This window comes from Osmerus eperlanus, chromosome 7 (genome assembly GCF_963692335.1).
Source record: "Osmerus eperlanus chromosome 7, fOsmEpe2.1, whole genome shotgun sequence".
Taxonomy (NCBI): domain Eukaryota; kingdom Metazoa; phylum Chordata; class Actinopteri; order Osmeriformes; family Osmeridae; genus Osmerus; species Osmerus eperlanus.
In genome coordinates this window covers 16,869,761-16,896,526 of record NC_085024.1, presented here as the reverse complement: position 1 = coordinate 16,896,526, position 26,766 = coordinate 16,869,761, and the positions used below count along the sequence as shown (strand labels likewise).

At 39.5% G+C, this 26,766-nt stretch overlaps 2 protein-coding genes across 2 annotated transcripts; both read right to left on the bottom strand.

The window, feature by feature from the left end:
• Nucleotides 1-1,907: 1,907 nt before the first annotated feature.
• On the bottom strand, nt 1,908-19,303 carry gabbr1a (gamma-aminobutyric acid (GABA) B receptor, 1a). Its single transcript, XM_062465312.1, has 24 exons — nt 19,028-19,303; nt 16,531-16,617; nt 16,247-16,311; nt 15,897-16,035; nt 15,493-15,678; nt 14,970-14,987; nt 13,523-13,683; nt 10,647-10,781; nt 9,978-10,148; nt 9,453-9,554; nt 9,149-9,214; nt 8,843-9,034; nt 8,156-8,401; nt 7,541-7,604; nt 7,316-7,393; nt 6,797-6,947; nt 6,538-6,670; nt 6,197-6,313; nt 5,497-5,604; nt 5,094-5,187; nt 4,800-4,927; nt 4,209-4,337; nt 3,935-4,078; nt 1,908-3,773 (listed from the first exon to the last, which is right to left on the bottom strand). Exons 2-24 carry the CDS (start codon nt 16,607-16,609, stop codon nt 3,489-3,491), a joined length of 2,991 nt encoding a protein of 996 aa, XP_062321296.1. The 5' UTR covers nt 16,610-16,617; nt 19,028-19,303; the 3' UTR covers nt 1,908-3,488.
• Nucleotides 19,304-21,587: 2,284 nt separating this feature from the next.
• Nucleotides 21,588-25,764, bottom strand: sh3bp5la (SH3-binding domain protein 5-like, a). The gene is made up of 6 exons (XM_062465310.1): nt 25,066-25,764; nt 24,796-24,858; nt 24,527-24,655; nt 24,273-24,437; nt 23,962-24,135; nt 21,588-23,598 (listed from the first exon to the last, which is right to left on the bottom strand). Exons 1-6 carry the CDS (start codon nt 25,306-25,308, stop codon nt 23,026-23,028), a joined length of 1,347 nt encoding a protein of 448 aa, XP_062321294.1. The 5' UTR covers nt 25,309-25,764; the 3' UTR covers nt 21,588-23,025.
• Between the last annotated feature and the right edge of the window lie 1,002 nt (nt 25,765-26,766).

Sequence of the window (26,766 nt, the reverse complement as noted above, 5' to 3'; positions counted from 1 at the left end):
TATATCTTCCATCCCTCAAACAACATAAACTCTAATGTGTCAAGGTTGGGGACACACAAGGTGATGTCATCACTGATCTGCAATGCAATCAAGGAAGTATACGCACAATATCATGAGAGCCAAGGGCGAAATAGTCAAGGGCGAAATAGTCAATCACACATTGTGTGGGGGGGGGGGGGGGGGCTGTCCCATAGCTCTGGACAGCTATGGGACTTTCTGTGTTGAGTTTATTACCCCATCTTACCCTATAAATTCACTCACAATGTCAGTTACGAGCTATTACGTAATGTCAGTCTGGTGTGCTGTGCCTTAAACCATGTTAAATGAACTACTACTCTGTCAATAATGTCTAAAATCTCCAGAAACATACTTTTTCCCCCCAAAGACATTACGGACGTCAGCTGCTGAAGTTTCTCTCTTGTTCATTTTTGGCCACTACTGCAAAATACAGCAACGCAATTCCATAGGGATGAAAATGATGAAAGAAGAAAGAACAAATGGCAGGACTCTAAAATAACTTGCTAGATAGCCCAATTCAGAGAACAAGAACGTAGCCCAAAACGTTGTCAAAGCTGGGTTTGGTACGTTTGACTAGCCTGCCACTGACTGCTATCCCAGTTTGCTGTAAAGCTAGGCTACAAGCTTGTATAGGTTGCTGTCGGCTATCTTGTCAAAAGTCCCATTCATACAAGCTGTATAGTATTGCAATCGAAATTCGCACTAATTCTACAATTCAAAATTATAGTGAAATTCACCTAGTCGGAGTCGTTATCTCAGGGATTATGTTAAAATACTGGATATTTACTATCCATAAATATGTGCCAAATGTCTGTCTGATGTCGCGCCGCTAACTCACTCATTGACGGTGCTTAAGGTATAGGGAAAACATTACATGGATTTCAGGAGAAATAGGTTTCGTTAATGTATAGTGTAAGGCAAGTCGAATGGATTTGGGAAATGGACTGGCCGGGATTAGATATTTTCGGAGCTGGAAAGAAAGACGTAGCCTACCAGCAGTCATATCGATATTGCCCTCATACAGTATGAACAAATATTGGGGGGGACAAATTGTCCTTCTTTAAATATTGGGGGGAACGTCCCCCCCTGTCCCCCCATATAATTACGCCCTTGATGAGAGCATGTTCAAAGCACTCTCAAATCCTAGTTGTATGTAAAAGTTTTGAGATATACTTTGACATACAGTATTTATTCTAAATAACTTTATTATCAATGGGTTGAGATAGCTAGATTAATAGCTGTCCTTATGCCCTTGTTTAGTTGAAGGAAAATAGGTTTGGGCATTGCAGAATTAAATTACAAGTTTGTGGGTCTTGGACTCTTGCAGAAAGTTTTTGCAGTTGACTTTTATGAGCACACAAAACAATCACTCACAAATCACAAAGACCAAAATACAAAGACATTATTAATAGATGGCAACCACGGAGGCTACACTGGAAACAAAGCAATTGACGAACCACTATGAGAAAAGCAAAGCTGGAGGAACTTAAGACTACAGCAATGGAACATATACAGACGCAAAAACCCACACAAAGTACAATTAGTTTTCACCTCTCAGTCAGCCTGTCAATGAGTAGAGGAAATCAATTGAATGACAACAAGAGAGTGAAATAGATCAGTAGAAAGCAAGTCTGTTTTAGATTCAGAATGTATGCATCAGAAACCAGTGGTAAAATAAAAACTGTGGACTTCTGGGCTTCCACGTTCTCATCCTAAAAGTGACATTGTTTATTACACGTGACATGACTCATGCTACTTTTCTTCCCCCTCAAACTGTCTGCAACCATCACTTCAGAAACGGTTGTGCTATTTCCACCAAGGGTGTGACTGTTGAGGAATTACCTACCAGAGGATAAGCAGAGTGTTAAGTCTAAACACACACAAGTGAACCCAGTGAAAAAGAATGTTTTTATTATACCATAATAGCCATACACTGTATTTGCATACATATACTTATCTCAAATATATTAACATTTAAAATGGTAAATATAGTGAATACAAATGCTTCCAAATCTAGTGTTATACATGTTCCAGTATAGTGTATTGCCCTAAATCATCTCCTTATTCATTTATCACACAATGGTGCTTCTAAAGTTAATCACTTTACTATTTCAATCATTAACCTGTGACATATATCAACACAAAATGTCTTACTTTTCCATACCCTGAGCTAAAATGTATTGTAATAACAGCGACACAACCCTTACAAGGGACAACCTTGTTTTGTTAAAGTGCACAATGAAATACATACTTGGTCAGTATTGTTACATAGCCAATAAAGCTGTTCAATCTCCTTGCTGTATAATAATACAATTTCAGTTGTACAGTTGTGAAATAGCTCATGAATGAAATAGTTCATATAGATTAACAGTTAAATAAATATATCAGAATTCTTTACAAATACTTCATCCATACATAAAAAAATTTATGAAGGTAAATATCTGTTTCAAAATATACAATAAACACCAGACAGACCTAACTTCAGCAAGTAAAATAAAGATTGTCTTTTTGATAATAATAAATCTATTTGAGACACAAAACATCTAATAATAAAATGTATTAATTATGGAAGAACATAATAAATAATCTATATAAAGTACTGAAAAGGAAGTACTTGATTGAAATGTACATACAGTTTTTAGATAGGTCAAAACAATAATGCACTTTTGATGTCATTGGTTTACAATGACACAATATTTTCCAATCCAATAAAGTTTATACAAGCATGATCATACAACAGCAAAGGAATTGGATGTAAACTGGATTTAAGATATACAAATCTGTTCGTGAATATAGATACAGCAAACTCTTTCTGGTGTCGCAAACTGCTTTTAAATTCTCTTCATATGGCTATTCATTTTTATTATTATTATGTGCACATTCTATTGTTCTCATTCTCACATTATTATATTAAACACCTTCTCTTCTGCTTTCATTATTGATTAAAAAGCCAGAGAATTTTACAGTTTTAACAATATTACCATAAAACAACATGTAACATGTAATCATGGCAGTAATATAAATTACCATGTGCTAATTGAAGAGAAATTTGTGAAGTATGTAATATAGTCATACACAAAGTCCCTAAGGGTTCCATAAGACAAGTCCACAACAGAATAAGATAACAAACAAAAGGAAAAAATGAAAGGATGATCTGTCCATTTTCTCCCCACATGAAATGTTTATCTGAGAAGTGCTTGTCCTCTGCATTACTGGACACAATTGCCTTAGCTATACTTACACAGTGTGATAAAAATAGTGAGTACCGGACAAGTCGCATGGGTGATTTTCGACAGCTGCCTGGTGAAAGCCCTCGTGTTTTTTGCTTCCACTTTATCACAAAATGTCAGTGCTGTCAGACTTGTGCTCATTGGTTCACTACAAGTGAAAGTTGCAATTGCCTTCGCTAGGGTGAATGTGTGCTTCTCTCCATGCATGTGCTATAGTCCCACCTCACATCGGTATTCACCTTACTTGTACAGCAGGGGAATTTGACTGTTGTGGCAGTGGTTACGGCTTATCTTGTCTGCTTGGTAGACGTTGGAGGAGTTAGAGAAAGAAGGCGGGAGGGAGTGATTGTCAGATGTGGGGTTGGGGTACCCTGGTGGGGGTAGGTTGGATTTTGGGTCAGGCTGGGAAGATGGCAGAGGTGGGCTGTTTTGGCTTTGATTCTGCCCCGAAGATGGTCGTCTACGGTTGCGCAGGGCTTGTCTTTCAGCCAGCTGATTGCGTAGCTCAGACACCTTCTCCTCTTTCTGAAAAAGACAAGAGAGGATTGGACCATAACGATTTTCCCACCATTCACACGAGTTCCTTATTGTGAATGTCCTAAAACAAAGCAGTTTGACAAGACCAACAGTTTGGCGAATTTCTAATCAGATCGTGTGGGCTTTTCGGCGTGGTTGCACGTGTGTACCTCCTGGATGATTTTCTGCAGCTCCCTGTTCTCTCTCTCCAACTGGCGGGACTTCTCCTCGTCGTTGTTGTTGGTGGACGAGCCCGTCTTCAGAGTGTCCTGCTGCTCTGACTGCCACTCACCGCGTGTGACCAGCCTGCGGATCTACAGGGGCACAGGAAGTAGATTGAAACAGCCAATCGGTTTAAGGGGAAATCCAGGAAGTAGATTGAAACAGCCAATCGGTTTAAGGGGAAATCTGTAGAAGACTGGTTGGCAGTCCTAGTTGCTGTACCTTGGGCACAAAGAGCACCACTAGAGTGATATAGACAGAGAAGACGATAGCCAGAGAGGCAAAGGCAAAGGAGGCGTCCTGCTGGGAGGTGAGGATCATAGTCACTGGGGCCGTGATCATGCACAACACCTGCAGAGAGAGAGAGAGAGAGAGAGAGAGAGAGAGAGAGAGAGAGAGAGAGAGAGAGAGAGAGAGAGAGAGAGGGGGAGAGGGGGGGAGGAGTTGTGGGGAAGGGGTGAAACAGGGGAGGTGGGGAGAGAGTGATGGAACAGAAAAACAGAAATAGAGGAGTAAGAGGAAGGAATGAGGCAAAGACAGTGGGAGGATTAGTGAAAGAGAAGGTACAGTATAGGGAAAAATAGAAAGTGAAAGAGTGTGGTTGAAAAAATAGCATATAATGAGTTAGTGATCAGGGAATACACAGTGGGAGAAAGGGGGAATAAAGTTAGAGAGACTAAGGGCATTTGGGCATCCCAAGTCAAAGTCATCGTGTAAATAGAGTCAGCACTGCACAAGCTGCTGATTCTTCAAGCCTCTGTTCATCAATACGGAGACTTAACATTGTTCTCCAAGAAGAGAGATTGGACTCACAGCTACGTTGTAAATAGCCATCCCAACGGCTCGGTGGTCATTGATCTTCTCCGTGGAAACGGACTTAGTCTCATAGGCCAGAAATATCCCCAATAACAACAACAACCCCTTGTAGCCATACACCACACCTGGACCACAGAGGGAGAAGAAGAAACCAAAAAGAACAGACACACACACAGTATGTTACACACTTGACTGAGGTTATTGTACATATTTCAACCTATATATTATTTTTCTATTTTGTTTCCAAACAGACAATTGGTGATAGCCATAATACATATAGAGAAGCACTACCCAGCCATGTGTTCATCTTCTCCGAGCTGCAGTGCTCCAGCAATGGCTGAATCAGGACATCTAAATCTCCTTTAGGTGCCTCCTTGGTGAACTTCTACTCACAAAGTAAGAAAGGGTGATGGAGTTGGAGAAGCATAACATTCTACACATTTGATTTGACTCATTGAGCAGATGCTTTTATCCATAGCGACATACAAATAGCAGTAGATCAAGGGTCAGATGTGCATAGTTTTAACAGTATACACGTCCGTAAATTCATACAATAGATGCTACACTACACCCCCCCAGTCACAAGACAATGTCAGCATAACTACATTTACATTTATTCGTTCAGCAGATGCTTTCATCCAAAGCAACTGTGATACACTTGAAGGAAATCCAACTCTATGCAGAATGTCTGTACCTCAACTGTAATGTGAAGAGGATCAACAATCTGCCAAATCATGAGTGACAGGACATCTATTGCCAGTAATACTCCAACTGTTGCATAGAGTTTCCATGGTTCCAGGTGCTGCTTGGATACAAACAGGGAATTAGTCACAATCCAAGGATATTGTAATGAGTCCACAAACAATGATAAATGGTTCGTAAAGGTAGAACTGTGTACACACAACGTGTGTGGTGTGAACATGTGATTGTATATGTATGTAAATAGTGAAAATTGCTGTTGTTTGGTACAAACATTTAGCCCAAAAATAAACAGACTTGTAATATGCATTTTGCAGTTGCTTGCTCTATTAAGCGTTGAAAACCCCGGTCAAAATCAATGGTTGCCACTGTGCCATAGTCATGTTAATGGTTATTGGCATAACCTGAAAAAGTACACATTAGAAAACTATTTGTTTTAATCAAATGATGTAGCTCTCAAACTAAATGTGTATGAGTCTACTGTAAAGACCGTGGACATTTTTTTAAACAAAAAAATCATCCGCCATTTTTAATAGTGGGTTACGGTTTCTGAAATGTAAATTACTATTACAGCTCTAACTACATTCCAGAAACCTTGTTTGTGCAATTTTGGGTTAGCCTATTGATAGGCTTTTATGAGCTTCACATCATTTAGCTACAAAGCTTCTCTACTCTTTAGCCCTTCAGCTGCTCACCTTCTTCTTTTCCTTCTTTTCCTCCTTCTTTGTGAAGAGAGTGTGAACCCACCAGATCTTGGTGAACATGCTCCCATAGGCCAGACTGAAGCCCAGCCCCAGCAGCCAAAGACGAAACTAGATAATAAGATAGGGAAGTATAAATATGCAAGATTAGAAGCAGGTGTGAGACAGAAAAAGAATACATATATATACTGTATATACTTTTTTTAAATAAGATCTATGGCTCTATAATTTTGGCCAGAAATCCCCAAGTCCATCTTGGTAATCCCCATTGTGCAGTATTTCAAGTACAAAGTGAAAGAAAGAGGGCTGATGACTCACTTTCACTTCCAACCTACCTGGCAGACCACTGGAAACTGGGATCTGTGGATGTGGTGTCCATCTATTCCCAGTGGGAATACAGCTGCCAGTGCCATCATACAGCCCACAGCAGTCATGTTGTTAAGGTAGGGCTGTGAGTTCTGAATGTATCTACGACACAAGAGAGGGAAACAACATGTTGTATATATATATTAATATAGTTGAATATGCTAGTTGATTTTCTATTCTTCATTCCCTGACATATTGTTACAATGTGTTTATTTTCAGCCTGCCTACCTCACGTTACTGTTGTAGATGTTGAAGGTCAGACACACTATCCCTAGGACGATGCCCAGGCCAGCAAAGACAGACACGGCCGCAAACAGCTTCTGAGATAAGAACCTATACTCTTCTATGACCATAGTTTGGTCTGCAGGGGGGCCGGCACCTGAGAGAGAAAGAGGGGAGGGACAGATAAAGGGAAAGCAAATTAGAAAATATTGTTTATGGTTTTAGTAATGTTGTGACATTGATGGGACTGACATCTGACACTTCTTTCTACAAACTGGAGTGACATCTGTTTGAATATGTGTGTATGTACAGTATGTGTACGGTACTGGGGAAAAGGCACCAGTCCTGCCATTTGGTGCCTTGGTATTGTACAATTAAAACCCTTTTCTCTTTCTCTTGATTTTCTTGAAATCCAAGGTACAAACAGTACATAGTCATAGCAGTGGCGATACATACATGAATTTGAATCAGACTAAGAGATGCAAAGACACGCATAGAACATGATAGAGTTCAACACCACCTCACCTATCCACTTGTCATTGCCAAACCAGGAAAGATTCTTTTGAGAACTGTCATAGTATCCAATTTTCTTATAGCTTCCACCTACACAGCAGGAAAAATAGAAGGCCCAAATTGAATAATCATGAATGAACTGAAAGATAAATACATTCATAATCATGAACGCTCCATTTGATAGTTCAAGAGACACGCAGGATGCAAATATGGTAGTTGAGTTTGTTGTTACTGTACCTTGCAACTGCTCAATAAGAGTCATTGCCATTCTGGAACCCTGAGCATCAAATACTACATGACCCTGGAGGATAAAAAAGAAGATTTAATCATATGATCTTTATTCAATTGTAATCAATGTTTAAATGTTTAATCATGTATGTCGCCATCAAACACAATATATTGTGGTATTCATACAACAATTGGTGTAAATCAGACGTCAGGTCAGTGTATGCAATTTGAACTATAAGACAACATGATTGTAAGAGCCAGGTTGCTTACGGTAATTAGGGCACCTGGTGGGGGGCGGAGGAAGTTATAGTGTTTAACTTGTTCACCTGTGTGTTTGAGTAAGGAGAGGAGGGGGTGACGGGGGAAGTCTTATTTTGCTGACCGCTGTCTTGGATGCACAACCTTGATCGTTTCAGAACCAAATAAATATACAAAACGAAGTCTTGGATCTATGATCTTTGTCGGCAGCAAGCGCGTCTGGCACATTGGATTCCCCTATTCAGCCTCTCGGCGGCAGAGTTTGAGGATCTCAAATTGGCCGCCTACAATGATTTTAACCATGTTTACCCAGTTGAACTGTATCGGTGTGAAAAGCCATTTTTAGCCATTTCCTCCTTCACTCACCGATACTCCTTCAAAAGAGCTGGTGTTGAGTGCCCTATAGATCTCAGCAGTGATGTCATGGTTGTTGTAGTTGAAGTCTTCCAACCTGCGGCCCTTGGCTTTGAGAGGGGCAACAGTCTTATTGAGGGCCAGGGCCAAGGCCCACACAGCATCATAGGCCAGAGGGGCCTCCTGGAACCCCCCGGTCTCCTCTGGGTTCATTCCCCCTAGCCGGGACATCAGCTGGCCCAGGAATTCCTGAGACGTCTGATGGGAGAATACAAAGAGAGACGGGTCTTCACTAATACTGTAGCTAAGTCTTTGCAGCTAAGTCTTTCCTACATTATATATTGACAATGTTTCTATAGCAAAACTGTTTGAGGCTAATACAACTGAGCATGTCTAAGTTTCAGCACAAACCAACTGCATAGATTAAATTGCTCTAACTGAAGCCAAATACACTGAGCACTGCAAAGACAGCTTGTTATTCTGGCAACTTCTGTAATTGAAGGTAAGAATGCAACCAACATGGATGAATTGAGAGGAGGGAAAGGAGAAGGGGAGGAATGGACAGCAATTCAGTACAATTCTGAAATAGGCAGTGGAATATCAAAAAAATACAGAACCTTAAGGCAACTCAAATATTGTATACCGCAAATACTTTCAAGATCTAGATTAGATTGTTTTTTACCCAGGACTAGCGCTCACCAGATTGGATGCACCGCGGACAGTCTCAGGATTCAGCATGACGATCTCAGTGGTGACATGTCCCTCCACAGCCTCAGTCATATTCTCCACTGTGCAGTTGATGGATGGGTCTTTGATCTTGAACCAGTTGTCAGCATACCAACCAATCAGAAACCACACATACTTCTTCCCAAAGAGCTTCTCTTTGAATACCTGAGAGCATGGCGAAAGGCAGAGGTGAAACATATTGATTTAGAAAAGAGAAGAAAAGATGATACTTCCAGATTTCTTTAAAAAAAATGTAAGACATCTGAGAAACCAACTCACCTCACAAAACACTTTCCTAGCTTCAGTCTCGTAGAAAAGTCCCACTATGATTCTAGCATCCTGGCGCTAGATCATCAAAACCAAGAAGCAACATTTAGTAACTGTAACAAAAACAGCATGACACAATCTATTTTGATACTGTTCACATTGTGCTTGACATATGAAGTTTGCACATCTTGCTTTTGAAGTTGCCAATTAGCTCCCCTGCAAGACTTCCCTCCATCAACTCTTTGCTAATGCTAGGGCACACAGCTGTGAGCTAGGGACAGATTCAGCAGCCCGTTTGAATATTTAATCAAAGCACCTTGAGGTTCTTGACAGCGACAGCAGGGTCGGTGAGGAAGCTCTGTCTCACACTGATCTCTATTCCAGCCTCCTTTACCCTCTGCTCCAGATCATCCAGAGTCTAGATGAAAGGGAGGTATATAGAAAGAGAAAGATGGGAGGAGAACATGAAAAATAGGAGAAAGAGAAAGATAGACAGTGGGAGAAAGAGGAGGGGGGGGTGAAAATCAGAGAGAACATAGAGGGGGAAGAAACGGTTGAGAGGACAAAGAGGAATTTAACATAACATAGACAAAATGAGTGAGTTTAAGAAGTGCCAGCACGGTGCCAAGCAATTAAATGAAAAAAATAACCAAAAAAATAGGTGCTTGCTACATTTTCCACAATCAGTAACTACTTGAATATAAAGCTAAAATAAAAGAAAGAAAGAGATATATAAAAGATAAATCTCAGTCATGGAAAATACTAACATTCACTGCTCATTAGAAAAAGGAAATATGAATCAAGGGAAGCAAGTAAAAAAGAGCTAAAGAAAGTCACTGACAGATGTAAAGACTTCTGTGGTTTGTTGAATGGTGGCAATCTTGGTCCATTTCCACTTCTGGAAGAGCCGAACTCTGGTAGGGTTATGCAGGGTGGCCGAGGGGTGGGTACGGAAAAATGTTGGAAAACGCTGGCGGTTGGACAAAGCTGGAGAGCTGGAGCCATAGGACAGCTGAGAGAGAGGAAAAGACAGAGACAGAGAGACAGAGAGAGAGAGACAGAGAGACAGAGAGACAGAGAGAGAGAGAGAGAGAGAGAGAGAGAGAGAGAGAGAGAGAGAGAGAGAGAGAGAGAGAGAGAGAGAGAGAGAGAGAGAGAGAGAGAGAGAGAGAGAGAGAGAGAGAGAGAGAGAGAGAGAAAAATTGAACAAAGCTACAAGAGCATAGGTAGACTTTTGGGAAACGATAATGGCTTCCAACTTGCTACTTTCAAATCAACACATAAACAAAGTTTATGTTTAAATGGTGTGGATTCCAGTCCACAAATGGATGCCCCAATATTACTTTATAACAATAAGCCTGTCGGACATTCAGCAATGCTCTGAAGGCAAAACAGGTGGTCTACTGTCAATAAAAACGATAACATTTATATGAGGGTAGAGGAAGAGTAGAAGAGGGAAAATAGCATAGAAAAGAGACGAATGCAGAAGTATTCAAACAAGTATACGCACCACAATTAGATTCCACATGCGCGCAGCCTCAGCCACCAGGGTGGAGACGGAGCTACAGCCAGGCATTAAAACTATCTTAATGGGCTCTGTGTAAAGCAGGTCATAGAGCAGCTTAGTGGCCTCACCTGGGTCACACTGTCAGGAAGATGGAAGCAGATAGAACAGGAAGAATGGACAGGAGAGACAGAGAGGGAGAGGATGGAGAAGGGAGGAAGGAAGGGTATATTTATAAAGATGTGTGAGAGGAATGAAAAAGTAAAATTACAACAGTTTTATATTACACACACAGACACACACACAGTCAAGCATATAATATCATATATAAATACTGTATATATATAGTTTTTTTTACTATTCCTGCTAGGTACCATTCCCTTTCAATAGAAGACCATCTAAACAGACAATGCCTGGGTCTGGCCCTGAGTAGCATAATCCCTGTCACATAATGACCAACTCATTAAAAGATCTAAAGATGGTCCCGTCAGTAATAAATGATCACAGACAGTCCTAATAAGATATCACACTACCCAGTCCTCAGTTGGGCCAGTGTTAAGTAAGGCTGACACGTCTAATGGTGATTTACTGGGGAATGGTGACAGACCTCTCATGCATTACAGCCGAGTGTCACAACCAATAGTGTTAAAAGCCAACTGTGACATTATGGTTGATATGGGTGTCAAAATGTGAATGATGCGATTCTGTTAGCAGAAATTAATCTCAGAGGTGGGTGTCATTGTTTGTTTTCTAATGAGTGTGTACGCACAGTAAGTCTGTAGAATATCACCGAATATCCATGATTTCTTATTTTAATATAGAACTTATCTTGATATATTGTAATAATAATACTGTTAACACAACCATTTTTTATTAAGAGTGGTGTACTGCGACTATCTTACTTTTTCTAGTCACTGTCTCAAACTCACACTTATCCACACTGTAATAAGTCAGGCTTCAACCTCCACCTCGGGTCATCACCATTTCCACTCACACCTCTTTCACTGGCTTAAACTTCTTGGATTGACTTGAATGACTTCCACCCCATCCACACACACAGCCAAATGCAACCGACCTACAGTACTGGTTCTGCCCGTGGCCCTGAAACAGCAATAGCACTACAACAATGGCACTGTTCACACAAGCACGCACTCTCAAGTACAAGTGCATAATAATGGCCGTGGAGTTATATTTAAGTCTCAAGCACCACTATAGTGTTGTATTGGATATATCAACGTGGATTCATGTGGAGGTGTCATCACCATCATCTTATGATGTTCTTGTTGCCAATTAAAAAGGAGGAAGTGAGAAAGCGTCTCATTAAACGATTGCTCTACCTTTATGTCCCTCCATCTAATTGAATAATTGATCAAAGTTTGCAGTCACCACTTTGAAATTTTCAAGGCAATGGTATAGGAAGGGAGGGTAAGCATATGTCTGTGTATACATATCTCTGACGGCTGTAAACGGTCAAACACTATCCCTCGCACAATCAAAGGAGTTCTTATACCACACAGATGAGAAGGACAGACTTATTTTGAAGTTACTCGACATTGTTTAAGAACTTGATGTGATTATCCAGTGCTTTATTATTTAACTGTATATTTCATTGTCACTGATGTTTCTGAGGCTAAATGACTCATATGTCTGAAAGCTCACAAAACTACAGTTGCTAATGCTGTAAACATGATGATATGTAAATTCAAACCAGATGCAAAGATTTTACTTTGTGTGTAGATATTCGGTAGTTGATCATGTACATTTTTCACTGGCTAATTGAGAATGGATACCTAGTTTTAATGTGGTCTGTTTACACTCATACTTTTATTTCTCCCCCAAGCAAGTTTGTAATTAACATTTAAACCAGATAGCCTTGTCGCTAAGCAATTCTTACTATAGCATCATATAGTATCCACCGAATTGAGGAATGAATTTAATTTGCTTGATTTCACTAGATTTTTCCTTTGAAGTCTTAAACTATCCTTTGATCAACCAATTAGAAATAATTCCCTCAACCTGTCCATGTCAAATACATTGTATTCTTCTGGTGTCAGAGGTGTCTCTTGTTGATACAAGTCATGTAGCCTATGATCCCTTACTGATGAATGGTAGTTGCACTGGATTTATGTCCAACATCCTTGTGTTGAAAATTATACTTTAAAATCATTTAAAATATTAACTACACATTTGTTAATGGTTAAAACATTCAATTAAACCTGATTGTTTCAATGATTGCTACACTATTAACTATGTTGCCATGACAATTTTCCCCCCCTTCTTCCCCATACTTTCCAATGCAGAGCCTTTTACACCAATCAGAACCAACCTTGTAGTGCTCACTCACCATGTCACACAATTAACTGTTTCCTGACCATGCTGGTGTTCAAGGCTGCTATAAAACTATTGATATACAGAACTTCAAGAGTTAAAAGATGAAATTGTCTTGTAGAGCCTAAGTAAAGAAGAATCCAGCAGAGGGGGTTTGTATTGGTGCCTAAGATTGAGACTATCCAGGAGATTATTGATCAGTTTATGGTCCAATTGTAACACTGAGCGTCAACTAATTGCAAATTGTAAAGTGACAGACAGTGACTCCCTGTGTCTAGCTCATCCTCTATTCATTTATGATTTATGGTTTATACCTTGTGCACATTAATGATGTAGCCAGGCAGTTTTCAATTGACAGATCCTACAGATAAAATATAGGCTACACAAATGTGCCTGACAGAGAAAAACATGTAAGCCTACTCAAATTCAAATGCATTAGGGAAATTGTTAGTCTATCGTTGTCATTGTCTTATCATTCATATATTTAAACTTTCAAAACCTAAATAAAACATCGTGGTGTGTTTGACAACTTCCCTTTCCATCCCGTCACTCACCATGCTGTCGTAGTGTATCAGCTCCAGTTCATAGTCAGGAAGAATGTCACTCCTGTTGTTCACAAGATCCAAGGCCATCTGCGCAGAAGGCCAACATGCCTGGCCACCCGGCCAACCTCCACTCATGGGAAACAAAGCGCCGATGTATAATTTCTTCTTTCCTGTGGACGGACATGGCCAGAAGAGAAGAACCAAGTTGACCGATGCCCAGAAGAAAATAGCACGACCAGATGCAACCCTGGATAATTGTCGCCGTGCCTTCCCAGAAACCATGATTATCCGGTAAGATGAACAGGTGCAATATCCCACCGATACTGTAGTTAAGTTATTGCTGGGGTAGGCTAATAGGCAGGTTTGATAATGTTCTCTTTTATGTTTACAATAGCATGTCTCTTTAACGCTGGAGTTTAATCGACAAAACTAATTGCAAAAAAAACTGACCGACATCATAAATAAGCGCCATTCTGCTGTAATTTAAAAAGTAAAAAATGACAGCAGTGAATTTCCAGTCAAATTAATTCATGTAATTGTAATATTACATTTAAAATTTAGAATAATTTCCCATGTTGTTGGGGCCAGGCTACCAGACTTTTAATTGTATTTCACATGCGAGCTTTCTAAGACACGCAAATGCAGACCTGGCCTATTTGTCTGCCTTTTCCAGTTCAACAGCAAGTTGATATTTTATTTGGTGAATTAAGCTATGCTGGGCATTGCCTAAACTACGAGGAACAACAAAGCTGTCAAGTCGCGTGACAGTCCTTACACTTGTTTTTTGGGGTACTATACAAAATTTAGACTAGTTTTTCCGTAATACAAGTCGTAGATTCCCATTTCGATTAACAACTTGCTGCTTAAAATAGCCTAAAAGAATAAACCACTACTTGCGAAGGCATATTGATCCGCGCGACCACTCGAAACCGAGTCGGCAACTCCATATTCAAATTGAAGATAAAACAAAATTCCGCGGAATAAAGCACGACCAGCTCTAGAGATCTATGATATTTCCTTCTCTGCAGCAATGAAAAGAGGCTGTAATATTTGCATGTCCCTCACAAATGTGACTTCCGAAGAAAGGGAAGATATACACTCGTGTTTGTGTGTGTGACAGAGGGAGAGAGATGGGGAGCGAGAGAGAGTGAGTGAGAGAGCTAGAGAGAGGTTTACAAAATATTTAAATAATCAGATAAATAATAAAACAGATATCATTAATCATAAATTATGACCAAACTGTATTTTACAGACTATTCTTTGTGTTTAGACTATACGCCTGCTTATCAGATCAATCAATATCTGAGCAGTATATTGTCTATGGCTAATTACACGATTAAATGTTACAATTGTTGGATTGATTTTATTATAAACATCCCATTTGAGGCAACTTTCTTTCTCAATACTGAATACAGGATGTACAGTATGCGTGCATGGCAAAATGTGTATTTCCTACCTGTATAATTTTTGTCATCTTTGATTAGCAAAAAAAAGAAGAGAATATTTGATTAATAAACTGCAACCAAAAAGACAGTTATGCACCATTCGTATGGTTATGTGCATGACACATAAAATAGAACATGATACATATTTGGTGTAGTGTCAATTACCCATGGCTGAGTGACTGAACCACTAAGACCATGGGTGGAATTCTCACAGCAACATAAACTACATCCATGTACTCATTATACTCACTAACAAGAGATAAAACTATGCATGTAAAATATATATAGGGTAGATTTGTGTTAAACTCTGCCAGATGATGCAAACAAATCCCCTCAGAACTGTGTACTTCGTTTTCCCTTCATTGTTCAGAGCAGGACAACAGCAACATGTCTTAAATGAATAAAAGATTAGTAAAGAATGATCTAAAGTTACAAGATCATACATTGTAAGTTTAGACGAAACTCACAAATATGTAAATGCCATAACGTCTAATTCTATTAGATTTCCCAGTGCAAACATAATTTTCTACTCACAGAGGCATGTAGGTTTGGGTGAGTCCCACTTCCCCTGTTTGGTGCAATGGGTGATGTTCCTGCCCTCCAGGATGAAGCCAGCATTGCAGCTGTAGTGTACTATGCTGCCCTCTACTGGTTGTCCTGGGGGCTTCACTGTCACCCGGCCATTCTCCAGGGATATCCATGCACGGGGGCACAGCAACACTGGAGTTTAAAAAGAGGGTGAGGACGTAAGTGGGAGTGGAATAGGGAAAGAGACATTGAGTGGCAAAATATATAGGAAGAAGAGGAGGGAGGGGGAAAGTGAATAAGGGAGGGAAAAACAAACTTCACACAAAAGAGAAAGCTACTCTCAAAACTTTTGGTAGTATTCTTTTTTCCAACAACTTTACAAAGACAGCAAAGGCAACCAGTCTACTCACAACATCTGCTGTGCTGCATAATGTCTGTCCATGTGCTGTTGGGGAGGCATTTCCTGACTTTGGGCCCCACTATCACCCTGTTGCCACGACATATGTATTCAATCTCATAGTCCACTGGTAGTATCTGGACACTTCGGATCTACAGCAAGAGAGGGATAATTAGTGTGTGTGGTTGAGAGAGAGACAGAGAGCGAGCGAGAGCGAGCCAGAGCCAATATAACCGTAGGGAAAAAAACAGAATGTTTTCAAGATCAGAGATGCAACATGCACAATGCTGATTGAGAATATTGTAGTGGTTGGGGTGCTCCGACCATGAAAATGGTCCTGTTTTAAGAGTGATGATAGTGTACCTGCTCTTGTGTCAGACCTCTATAACGAATCCCTCCATCTCTGGGAGGGAGAATGATGGCACAGCCTAAAACAATTAGGAGAACAGTAAGGTAATTATAAATAAACATTGTCAGCCATATACAGTAGAATACAGTACAGCTGCATCATATCATGGCTTCATCCAATGCTCTGTGCACAGAAAAGAATTACTCCATTTAGGTCATTTAGCAATCTCTATAGATGATATTACTTCAAGTACTCCAGTATCACACAAAGGCATACCACGCACATACACACAAATTACCTCCAGATGTTAAATTATGTATGGGCACAACAAGAGATGGAATAGAATACAGAATCATCAGAAACAATAGCGGTGCCATCACTGGACCTGTAAAGAGAGATAGATGGGAAGGGGAGAGAGGGTGGATGTGAGAGAAAGAGAATGACAGTAAAATAGCAAAGTTACGGAAACAGCCTTCCTATGTACAATGTTGTGATCCCATGTAGGTTTAGCTGTAGTAGTGGTTTTATTGAAACTTGAACCAGTTTATGAAAAAGGTGCTACCTAGAAGCATTTTAGTTAGTTGGTTGTCCTTGTAGGATGACCTTCTAAAAACCCATCAGAACACTTTAGGACTTCAAGTAGAACCTTTTCATTAAGGCTTTTTATGTTCCTCAGAGACAACATGTATTGCTTATAACTCTGAGAATATCTACTGATGTACTGTAGTTATACAATTTGTACTTTGGGCAACATTAAAAAGTATTTCCCATTCTCGTTAAAAGCTTTAATGATGATGGCACATGATTGGCACACGATTGAACACATGCCAACATAATGTAAATACAATTCAAGTCTTAGGGTTGATTATACAGTGCTTCAGCAAGACATAGCATAGTACCTGTTCTTTAAATCTAAATCAGTTAGATCACCATTTCAGGAAAAGAAAGAAAGTAAGTAAAAGGTGTGAATCTTTGGCTTAACCAATGATTCAACTACCAGAACGGATTTTCAGGATTGTTAAGGCCATGAAAGGTAAATACACATATGACAAAAATATAAGAATCAGTAAGTGTGTCACTGTGAGTGTTAAAATATCTGAATAGAGTAAAAGTATATCTCCCCTTGCATCACCTAGAGGAATGAAAGTTGAGTAAGTATATGAGTTTGAAAGTATCAAAGTGAGAGTACTATCTAGGCAATAACATGTAAAAAATGCATTGATTGCTTCTATAATTACTCAAAGCATAATATGCTTTATAAATATGACACTGGCAACACAGAGATGTTGGCTAATGTACATATTTAATTTTACAAATCTAAATACAGTTTTGTATTCTACTATTGTTACAATTGTATAACGGCCAATTCACAACCACTATGGCACTATTGACAGTACTCAACTACCGAACTAGTCTTTAGGGGAAGCTTTAAACACATCCCTACTCAAGTCTAACAGCATTGTGCCATTGGTGCTCACACAGAACCCTACAACTGTGTGTACTAAAGTATTGCTGTTTTGCAATAGCTGGATTAAAATACAATTTACTGTTACTGTCAAATGACAAAGTGCTACAGTGAGACAGATTGTGGGTCGACTAGTGGAAGACAAACACTGCTGTTTACTTCATTAGTACAGAGGTATTTTTGGAACACTACATAAGTGTGTGCAGGTGGTAGGTAGACATTGAGTGTGTGTGTGTGTGTGTGTGTGTGTGTGTGTGTGTGTGTGTGTGTGTGTGTGTGTGTGTGTGAGAGAGAGAGAGAGAGAGAGAGAGAGAGAGAGAGAGAGAGAGAGAGAGAGAGAGAGAGAGAGAGAGAGAGAGAGAGATGGTGCATGGGTGTGAAGGATGTTCAAAAGACCGAGTGAGGGCAAAAAAAGGGACAACACTGGATGGTATAGATATCACACAGTACACAGTAAGACATAATATCAAACTATAAGTGAACAATCAACTAGTGGAAAAGAGGGACACGAGCAGATCATTTCTGTGCCATGGGCAGCGTAATACTATCCGGATAATGGCCGCACTGGTGTAATAGAGTGTAGTTCCGTGTTGAGTGAAGGCCTTGTTTTAGCACACTTGTTCTAGTCATTACTGTACTGCAAATATTGGACATGTGTATTTAAGCTTAATAGCACACTTGACACAATTATATGATCACATATATTCTTATTTAAGCATAGGACTACTTTTGACATGCACTGAGACGTGTTCATTTTAGTACCATGGCCAGCGACAGTAGAACGGGGTTTGTGAACAGTGACGCGCCCAAGGCAGAATAGGCTATTCTGGTAGCCTATCTATACAGTGCCTTCAGAAAACTACAAATAAATGATACAATTGCTAGCACGTGGAATGGGACTTGAATGTGCCCACTGCCAAATAGGTTCTAATGAGTCGTAGTGAACATGCCACCAACAGCTAGCTCCCGGCTGGGTATAGCTGGTCCTTGTTGACACGGGAATCCGTGATGGCCTATCGAAGAGGCTACCGGTTTAGACTATTCACCAGACTCAAATGTTTGCTCAGCTCAGATGAGAAATTCTGACTTGACAATGTAAACCTTTAAATTTAGTGATAGTTCAAAAAAAACAATTGAACAAAAAGCACGGAGTGAATCAACGTTTTAGCCAACATGGAGTACACGCTAAACACTGTCCACTGAATGAAAAGCATTAACTGCATAATTTCTAGCTAACAATATTGTTAATACCATATAGTCTAACTTAAATAGTCAGCAGGCTCATTGAAAACCACAAAATGTCGTAGGCTATTATAGATAACATACTTACAAACACTAGATGCTCTCAATGAAGATTACAGTAGGACAAATCCGTCATTTAGGAATGAATAAGCTATTTGGTTAAATTGTGCTTCCTTGCAAAATATGTTTGTTGTTATGGCAGTAGATCTAATTTCCCATGCATATGGACTTAGAAAGAACAAAGCTCGTCATCTATTTCAGTAGCCTGGTGAGAAGTAGGAAGGGAAATATTTACATAAATATTCTCTACCACAAACGACCTAACTCAGATTTTTCTCCCTCCTACCCCATCTCTCGCTCACTAATCTTCTAATTCAATACGTCATGATGAGCACGTCGTGCGTAGCAATCTCTTTCTCACGCAGCCGTTTGCTGTTCTGATCTTGTCCAACAGCCACAGCGACGAAATACTCCAAGGGTGGGGACTTTGCTGGGGGATTGCTTTTATTTAGTAAAACTATTGTATCGTGAAATGATTCATTGGAACCGAATGACGACATCTCTTATCAGGAGACTTAAAAGCAAGCAGGCAGGTTTACGTCTGTATTACTTTTGTATTACGATTGTATTACTACTGAACAGGGAGGCCCGGATTGGCTAATCGGGAGCACCTTGAGAATTCCGGGTGAGCCGGTCTGTTTTTTGGCCGCGCCCGCGAGGGCCGGTATTGTGCCATCAGATGCAGAGCTGTCCCGAGCTGCTTAAGTCTTTTTACCACTGTTGCATTGAAAGTGTCATCATATAATGTATCACTGCATGGTACCACAGGGACAGGAAATCCCTCAGTCGGGTCATAAGGTCTGCTGAGAGAATAATTGGACTTCCACTGCCTCCCCTGGACGACATCTTTAGGACACGCTGCCTCTGCCGGGCAGGTGGCATTTTAAAGGATGAGACTCACCCCGCAGACCATCTCTTCGCCCTGCTACCCTCTGGAAGGCGCTACCGTGCCACCACAGCCCGCACCTCCAGACTGCAGAACAGTTTCATGCCCAGGGCCATCAAAGAACTAAATACCCACACAACCCTCCTACCCCCCACCCAACACAACTATTTGTTTTTAATATATTCATGTGTGAGTGCGTGAGGTTGCAAGCATGCTTAAATGTGCTTTAGTGTGGTTGAAGGGTGTATGTGGATGTAAGCATTGTTTTTGTTGTTGTTGTTTTTTGTGTTTGCACAAGCAAATTTCGTTGAGTATCTAATGCACAATGACAAATAAAGTCTATTCTATACTAATGTAAAGGTTCAAAGGCATGCGATTTTAATGCAGTTAGCCTGCCCGTAGGCTACTCAGACAGGTCGAAAACGACAGCCTTCTGATCCAAAATATCAGCAGTCCTGAAAACGGACCAAAGTTTCACATGCCTACAGCCTACAAAAGACAAGTACTATAAAACCTCTATGTATCTGTCAAGTGCCTGCCCACTGCACCAATCTAAAAGCACATGTTCTATAACATCCTAATGATGGTCCTGCTTCTATAAATAGGCGTCAGCTGTGGGGATCAGATCTCAGTATTGTTTTGAATTCATTGATGGAACATGCAACAGGAGACCTTCTGAAGCATACAGGATTGACGTGGCAGAGTGTATTCTACTAACCCATCTTCTTCGGCTGCTGGATCTACAGTGTGGCCCAAGGTGTGCACCGGCTGTGTGTCTCACAGGTGAGTGTGTCTGCCATGTTTGTACAGTGTCCACACCTAGCTTTCATTGGTCTACTACAGTCAAGTTTAAATGCAATCGTTTTGGTTTAATACCTGGGTGTATATCAATGACCCCTTTAACCCAAAGAGTCAAATACCGGTAACTGTAATTCTATTTGTATTGGCATTATTTGATTCATGCTAATACACTGTTAAGTTTCCCATCTTCCTTTAAACCATAGGGGAATTAGTTTAGGTTGTTTGGACAATATTTAACCCCCTACCTACAGTACAATATAAAAATACAAAAAGGGTAACATAGTGCAAATATGGCAAGGTGTCATTGTGCAGATAAAGTGTTCAAGAACTAATAGTAATTAAGAGCATGGTGTGTACACCTTTTCAATGAAAAATGCCCTGAGATAATTAATGATACCTGATGATTCAGCAATACATTAATGAAACTGACTTGACTTGAAAGCTTTGTAAAAAGGGGAGATTTGTGGTGAGAAATTAAGCAAAACTTAGGTTACGGTATTTACACTGAATTGGAAATGATGAGATTTTTTTTTAATACAATGAATTACAAGGCTGCAGAGAACAGTGCACTATTGCAGACTTATATTCTGAGGTTTTAATTACATTATTTTAATATAGTCAGTCGAGAACTAAAGTGTGCCGGTCTAAGGCATGAAACTCCAGGACTGAAAATGAGTCCCACTCCGGCCCTGCTACTGATTATTTTAAGCATGGGAATAAAATGTTTTCCCTCTTCTGTCTCTCACTTCAAATTACTTCTTTCAAAACGGCTGTTCCACATTACTTAAATTGGTCAGTTTCACCAGATAGGGCTACTATCAGTTCAGTGATACACGTCATGAGGCACTGACTCGTGTGGTGTTTCAAGGTTCATTTCAAATTAAGTAAGATCAAAGCCATCTTCATATGAAATGGGGGTTTTCTGTTCAAAACAAATACATTTCAGACCTTTTGTTTTGTAAACATGAAAACAGAAATGCTATACATAAATTATAGAAAAAATGCATATGATCAACTTTCAACAATTTGTCTGGTGCACGGTTTGATCCTAAAACCCATTAGAAACGTCTAAATAAATATGTCTGAAAGCTTTGCTGTCCTTTTAATTAGAATAATTAGTCTAATTAGTCTTTAGTATGTTGTCAGACAGTAAAATAATTACCCTTAGGGTCCACTGAGTCATTTTCTAAGAATTAGGTGTCGAAATGTTCTTTACAATTACACCCATGAGCAGCCAGATATATGTTTTGGTGATGGAAGTTGTGTGACTTAACATTTTGGGCAGTTTTAACATTAGATCACATACAGTTTATAGCATGTTTAAGATTACATCAGGCATTAGTGTACATTATGTCATAAGTTTATATGATAAAATCAGATAAGACGTATTTCATAATTCAGATTAAACAGCATAGATTAAGGAACAATCTAATAAGTATTTTATCATGCAACACAAATCATTGAAATCTGATTATTTGTGCAATTTTCAATCGGTTTCAATTTGCATTCGGTAAGATGTTTGATGTATAATATGAAATGTTTTTGATTATGCATAGGAATTCTGTCCAGCAGATAATTAAAAACAAAAAAGTATGCAACCCTAACTAGCGTTCAGCTATTACAACATTATAGCAATGTTTGTCTTCTGTATTCACAGAATGAAGGGTTTGTTTACCATGGTTTGTGTTCCCTTTTTTCATGAAAGCAGACATAGCCAACTAAATGTCAAACTGGGGAGCCACTTAACCATTCTACGAAACCCTAAAACTAAAATATATAATGGGTTAATTTAGCAGATGATTTTATCCGAGGCAAAATCCAGAGCGGGAACCGAACAAGCTATACCTATCCCATGGAACATTGTTTTTATTGAAGGATCAACATTGTATTAAGAATCTCTTCGTTCACATGGGAGTATCTTTCTATCAGGTAAGTGTAGCGTTAGTCACAACTATAACTTACTTAAAACTTTTTACAATCATATCTGTAAGTGGGGTGACAAAAATGGCTTGAGTCATTCTTTCTTTGAGCAGAATAAAAAGTGCTTTTCCCATGTCTTAACCAACAAAATGAGGTATACTTTACACAACTCTTGAGAGGAAAAATTAAGAATAGGAATTTCAGCAAGGCCAATCCTGTCATATAGTTGATATACATTTTCAGCCAGCATACTTATGGGTTTACAAGTGTAAATATTGTTTAAGATTGTAATATTTTATATCAGGTCAGCATCCCTTCTCATACTTTTTTATACTGTAATTCTTACCATTACAGTTGACTAGACCGCCTACTTTTTATTACACAATTCTTTTCTCAACTAGAATAAATGAACTCGGATTTCACAAACTGAAACTTCGGTGATGCTGCTGTAGAAACTGCTGTTGGCGTTCTTTAGTTTCAGTTTCAGTTAGCCTATTCCTTTTGTCCTTCCCTCCTGTCCCGTCTCTCTCTCCATCCTCCCCAGTCACACTGCCCACATCGCTGAAGTCCCCGAGGTGTTCAACGGAATCACATTTCTCCAAGTCTGATGCAATTGTTTGCAGGCTGAACACGGAAAGGGAATCCGACCCCGCCCTCTCCGTCTCCCTTCCACACTCGGTCTCAGCTCTCTCAATGTATTTCACCTCCTGCTTGTTTTTTTCATTTGCCATCTCACTCCCATCCACCCTCTCATTTTCAGCTGTCCCTACTCTAAAGGCTACTCCCTCTGCCCCCATGACATTGTCTGACTCCGCACCCACAGGGGGACTCCGTCCTCCAAAGGTTGTGGTTGATCCTCCCTCAACTTGGTCCTCCACTCTCTGAGCATGAATCTGCTCACTGATTTGCTCCAGGTTGCGTAAGGCGATAGAGTAGCAGGATTTCACTTTGGCCACCTTTTCCTCCAGCTGCATCACTTTGGTTTTGTGCTCCTGAAGTGACACGAAGACAAATAGAAGGACGAAGAACAGACATTAACTGAGTACATTCCACTACAAGTGGTAGGCCTATATAACAGCAATATCCCTGGTCTTGAATTAAAGTTGATCATGTTGGACAGACAGTTGGAAAAGCCTAACACTCTCATACAGATGAGTTGTATTTTTCTTTGAAAGATTTACACATATTTATTCTGTTAGTATGGCCCTGCTGGTGCTTAAAATTTTTAAATAAAGATTTTAAAAAGGGCATTCCGGAAAATGAGAAATACAATTATTTCATAGGGCTCTAGGTGCAGCTACTGTGCAGACTACAAGGCAAAAAGAAAAACACTAAGTTTAGAATGTATTATTTACCTCAAGTATGTTGTTGAACTGGGCCTTGAGCTCAAAGTAAGGTTTGGACTTGACGATGACCCGCTTGAGAGCTTTCTGTAAGGTCTGAACCCGGGCCTCTGCCTCCTGGCAGGCATGGGTGACACGCATGTGCTCCCGTTCACTACGCAGACGCTCTTCCTCTGCTTCATTGACCTAGAAACCACATCTACTCAGTTACAAGTCATCAGCTATTTGTAATATAGGACAATGTTCAGGACTTTATTTGAATATTCTTGAAACAGATATGTTTAAAAGTGTCTACATGGATATGGGTTGAAGAGTTACTTTACCTTAGAGGTGGCATGATTAAGCATCTCCTGCCAGGTGGGGTCCAGGGTGTTCCTGCCGTCTGCCAGCAGTCCCTGCTCTGCCACATACACCATCTCCCTTGCAGCAGTGTGCATGGAAACGGCTCTCTCATAGCTAAGTGCAGCCTTTTGTGTCTCTTGCTGGGCCTTGGAGAAATGAACAGCCAATTACATACAGACACAAATGAGCACAGCCAGACTGGGCAACAAGTTACACTAGGTTAACATTAGTATACCTCTTTGGCAAGTCTACGAGCCTCATAGTAGGGCCTGGCTTTCTCTATACAGGTACCAAGTTGCAAGCTGTGAGCATTAAGCTTCCTTGCAGAGTCAGTAAGAATCTTCCTGTATCCTGATCTGGCATCCTAAAGTAAAAACAATTACATTACAATACAGTCCTTATTTACTGCACACTTTTGATAAATGTTTTTCAATGAAAAGTTGCTAAATGTAAATTTACTAGTGATGAGGTCAGTCAGAGAATAACATGGTATTCTTCACTTACATCCAACTGGAGTTCAAATTTGTTGATCTCTGCACTGGCTTCGTTCAGTTGTTCCAACTCTTCCTGTAATACATAATGGGTTACTTCCATTAGTTGGACAGAACAGTAAGAACTACAGAGAACTACCATATAATAATGCAAATGTATCTTTCCTGTATACAATAGTTTATTCATGACTGCTGAAAGAGGAAAGCAGATTGCATCACCGACGGGAGTTTTCCAGATAACGGTTTAAATTAATATGTTCAATAACATTAGGAATGTACTCACTTGAATTCTGGGGTCTAATTCATCCTCGTGTCTGTATTGTTCACCCGTTTTAGACATCCGTTTCTCCTCGCGCTCAAGTCCCTTGCAGGTGTCCATGTCAACAGATTCTTTGCTTGCGTTTGTTTTTTTGTCAGGAAATACACCCTCCTTCACTTCGATATCTTCTCCAGGAAGTTCTCTCCAATGCCCGACTTCGGGGCCTCCGGAACCGGCAGGACTTTCACGCAAATCCCTCGGCTCCATTCTAGTTCAAATTCAACTAGCTATTTTAGCTAGCCAACTTAGGTGCACAGGTTGCTGACGTCCAGGGCTTTGCTTTCCGTTTTATTTTATGTATTATATGTAGAAGTCAAAGATAATGATCCTATTAATTTCTTGTTCTTTGATTACGGTATCCATAGCAAGGTATAAAGCTATATGACAAGGCAGAACTCAAGTTAGCTAGATAGCTAACTAAGCTAACCACAAGGCTAGGCTAAATTCATAATGTAGTAGTAGTGCTAGCTAGCTAATGTAAATATTAGCCTATTATTTAAATTAAACGGAGGGAACTGCAGGTGACAGTATGCGAACTGCACATATAACTATCTATATCAAATTGTTATTGAATACTATACAGTATCTTTTCATCATCGTTTGCCTCTCTACTCTAGACCACTGTAGATCCATCTCTTCCGACAGGCGTTGCTAGCTAGCGCCAAACAGATTCTGGTTAAAAGGCAACACACAGGTAGGCTACGTTGAGTAAATAGTATTTACGATATATTTTTTTTATTTATAGTATTGATATATTAATTTAAAAAAAATCAAAATCAACAATAAGGTACATTTCTTACAACATATCCGCATGTTGACAAGAAAACGGGTAGAGTGGACAACAAGAGGACTAAAATTAATAATCAGGTCAAGTCAACAGTCAACTCAATATAAAGAAACAGTGCAAATAAAAGTGAAGAATCACTCTTGCAACTTAAAGCCTCAATATAACATCTAAGAAGCTTATAACTTTTTTTGTTTGTTATAGCTAGGGATCAAGATTTAACTCAAATCTTTGGTAAGAATTTTAAGAAATGTTTGTTAATAAAATATTCACCAATAAGAATAAAAAAAGGTATCTACAAGTTATTTGGATTTCTAACATGATCTCAAAAACATAAGTAGGCTTAGTTCAAAATGAAAATATATAGCCTACATAACTATCCAAAATATAGAAACGGTAAGGTAGTAAATCTGTGTCCACAGAAACTACATAAAGTTCATCACCATTAACAACAATTTGGATTAATTGTATGGAAAAGACATGGATAGTTTATTGTTTATGAGATACAATAATTGTAGAGCCAAGATCTCTTCCAGTTAACATCAGGAATAACATTATTTAAAAAGAAATGACCCCTTTGTGTGGATTGACTCTTAATAATTTTATAAAGGAAAATTGACTGTATGAATGCAACAGGAACACTGTATGAATGCAACAGGAGAAACTATCTAGTGATAGTAACATTGACTTCGCCAGCAACTGTAATATAAAATAAATAAAGAGTTTTCAACTCTTTATACAAGAAACACAACAGTTTACAAGTTGTGATTATTAAAATCCTTAATTATGTAACTGTTAAGTGGTTTTAACTAAGCTATGTTACCGTTGCAAACAACTGGAAGTATACTTAAACAACTCAAGATTCAATATAAGATGCACTG

Bases quoted from the DNA above. Each gene is read 5' to 3' on its own strand.
- gabbr1a (XM_062465312.1), bottom strand. From the start codon at position 16,609: ATGGCACCGCTATTGTTTCTGATGATTCTGTATTCTATTCCATCTCTT. The intron at 10,782-13,522 runs GTGAGTGACGGG...TCTTCCTGACAG, and splicing joins TGATACACTACGACAGCATG to TGTGACCCAGGTGAGGCCAC. The intron at 3,774-3,934 runs GTACACACGTGC...TGTCTTTTTCAG, and splicing joins TGCAGAAAATCATCCAGGAG to AAAGAGGAGAAGGTGTCTGA.
- sh3bp5la (XM_062465310.1), bottom strand. From the start codon at position 25,308: ATGGAGCCGAGGGATTTGCGTGAAAGTCCTGCCGGTTCCGGAGGCCCC. The intron at 24,859-25,065 runs GTGAGTACATTC...TATGTATTACAG, and splicing joins AATTAGACCCCAGAATTCAA to GAAGAGTTGGAACAACTGAA. The intron at 23,599-23,961 runs GTAAATAATACA...GTGTCACTTCAG, and splicing joins AGTTCAACAACATACTTGAG to GAGCACAAAACCAAAGTGAT.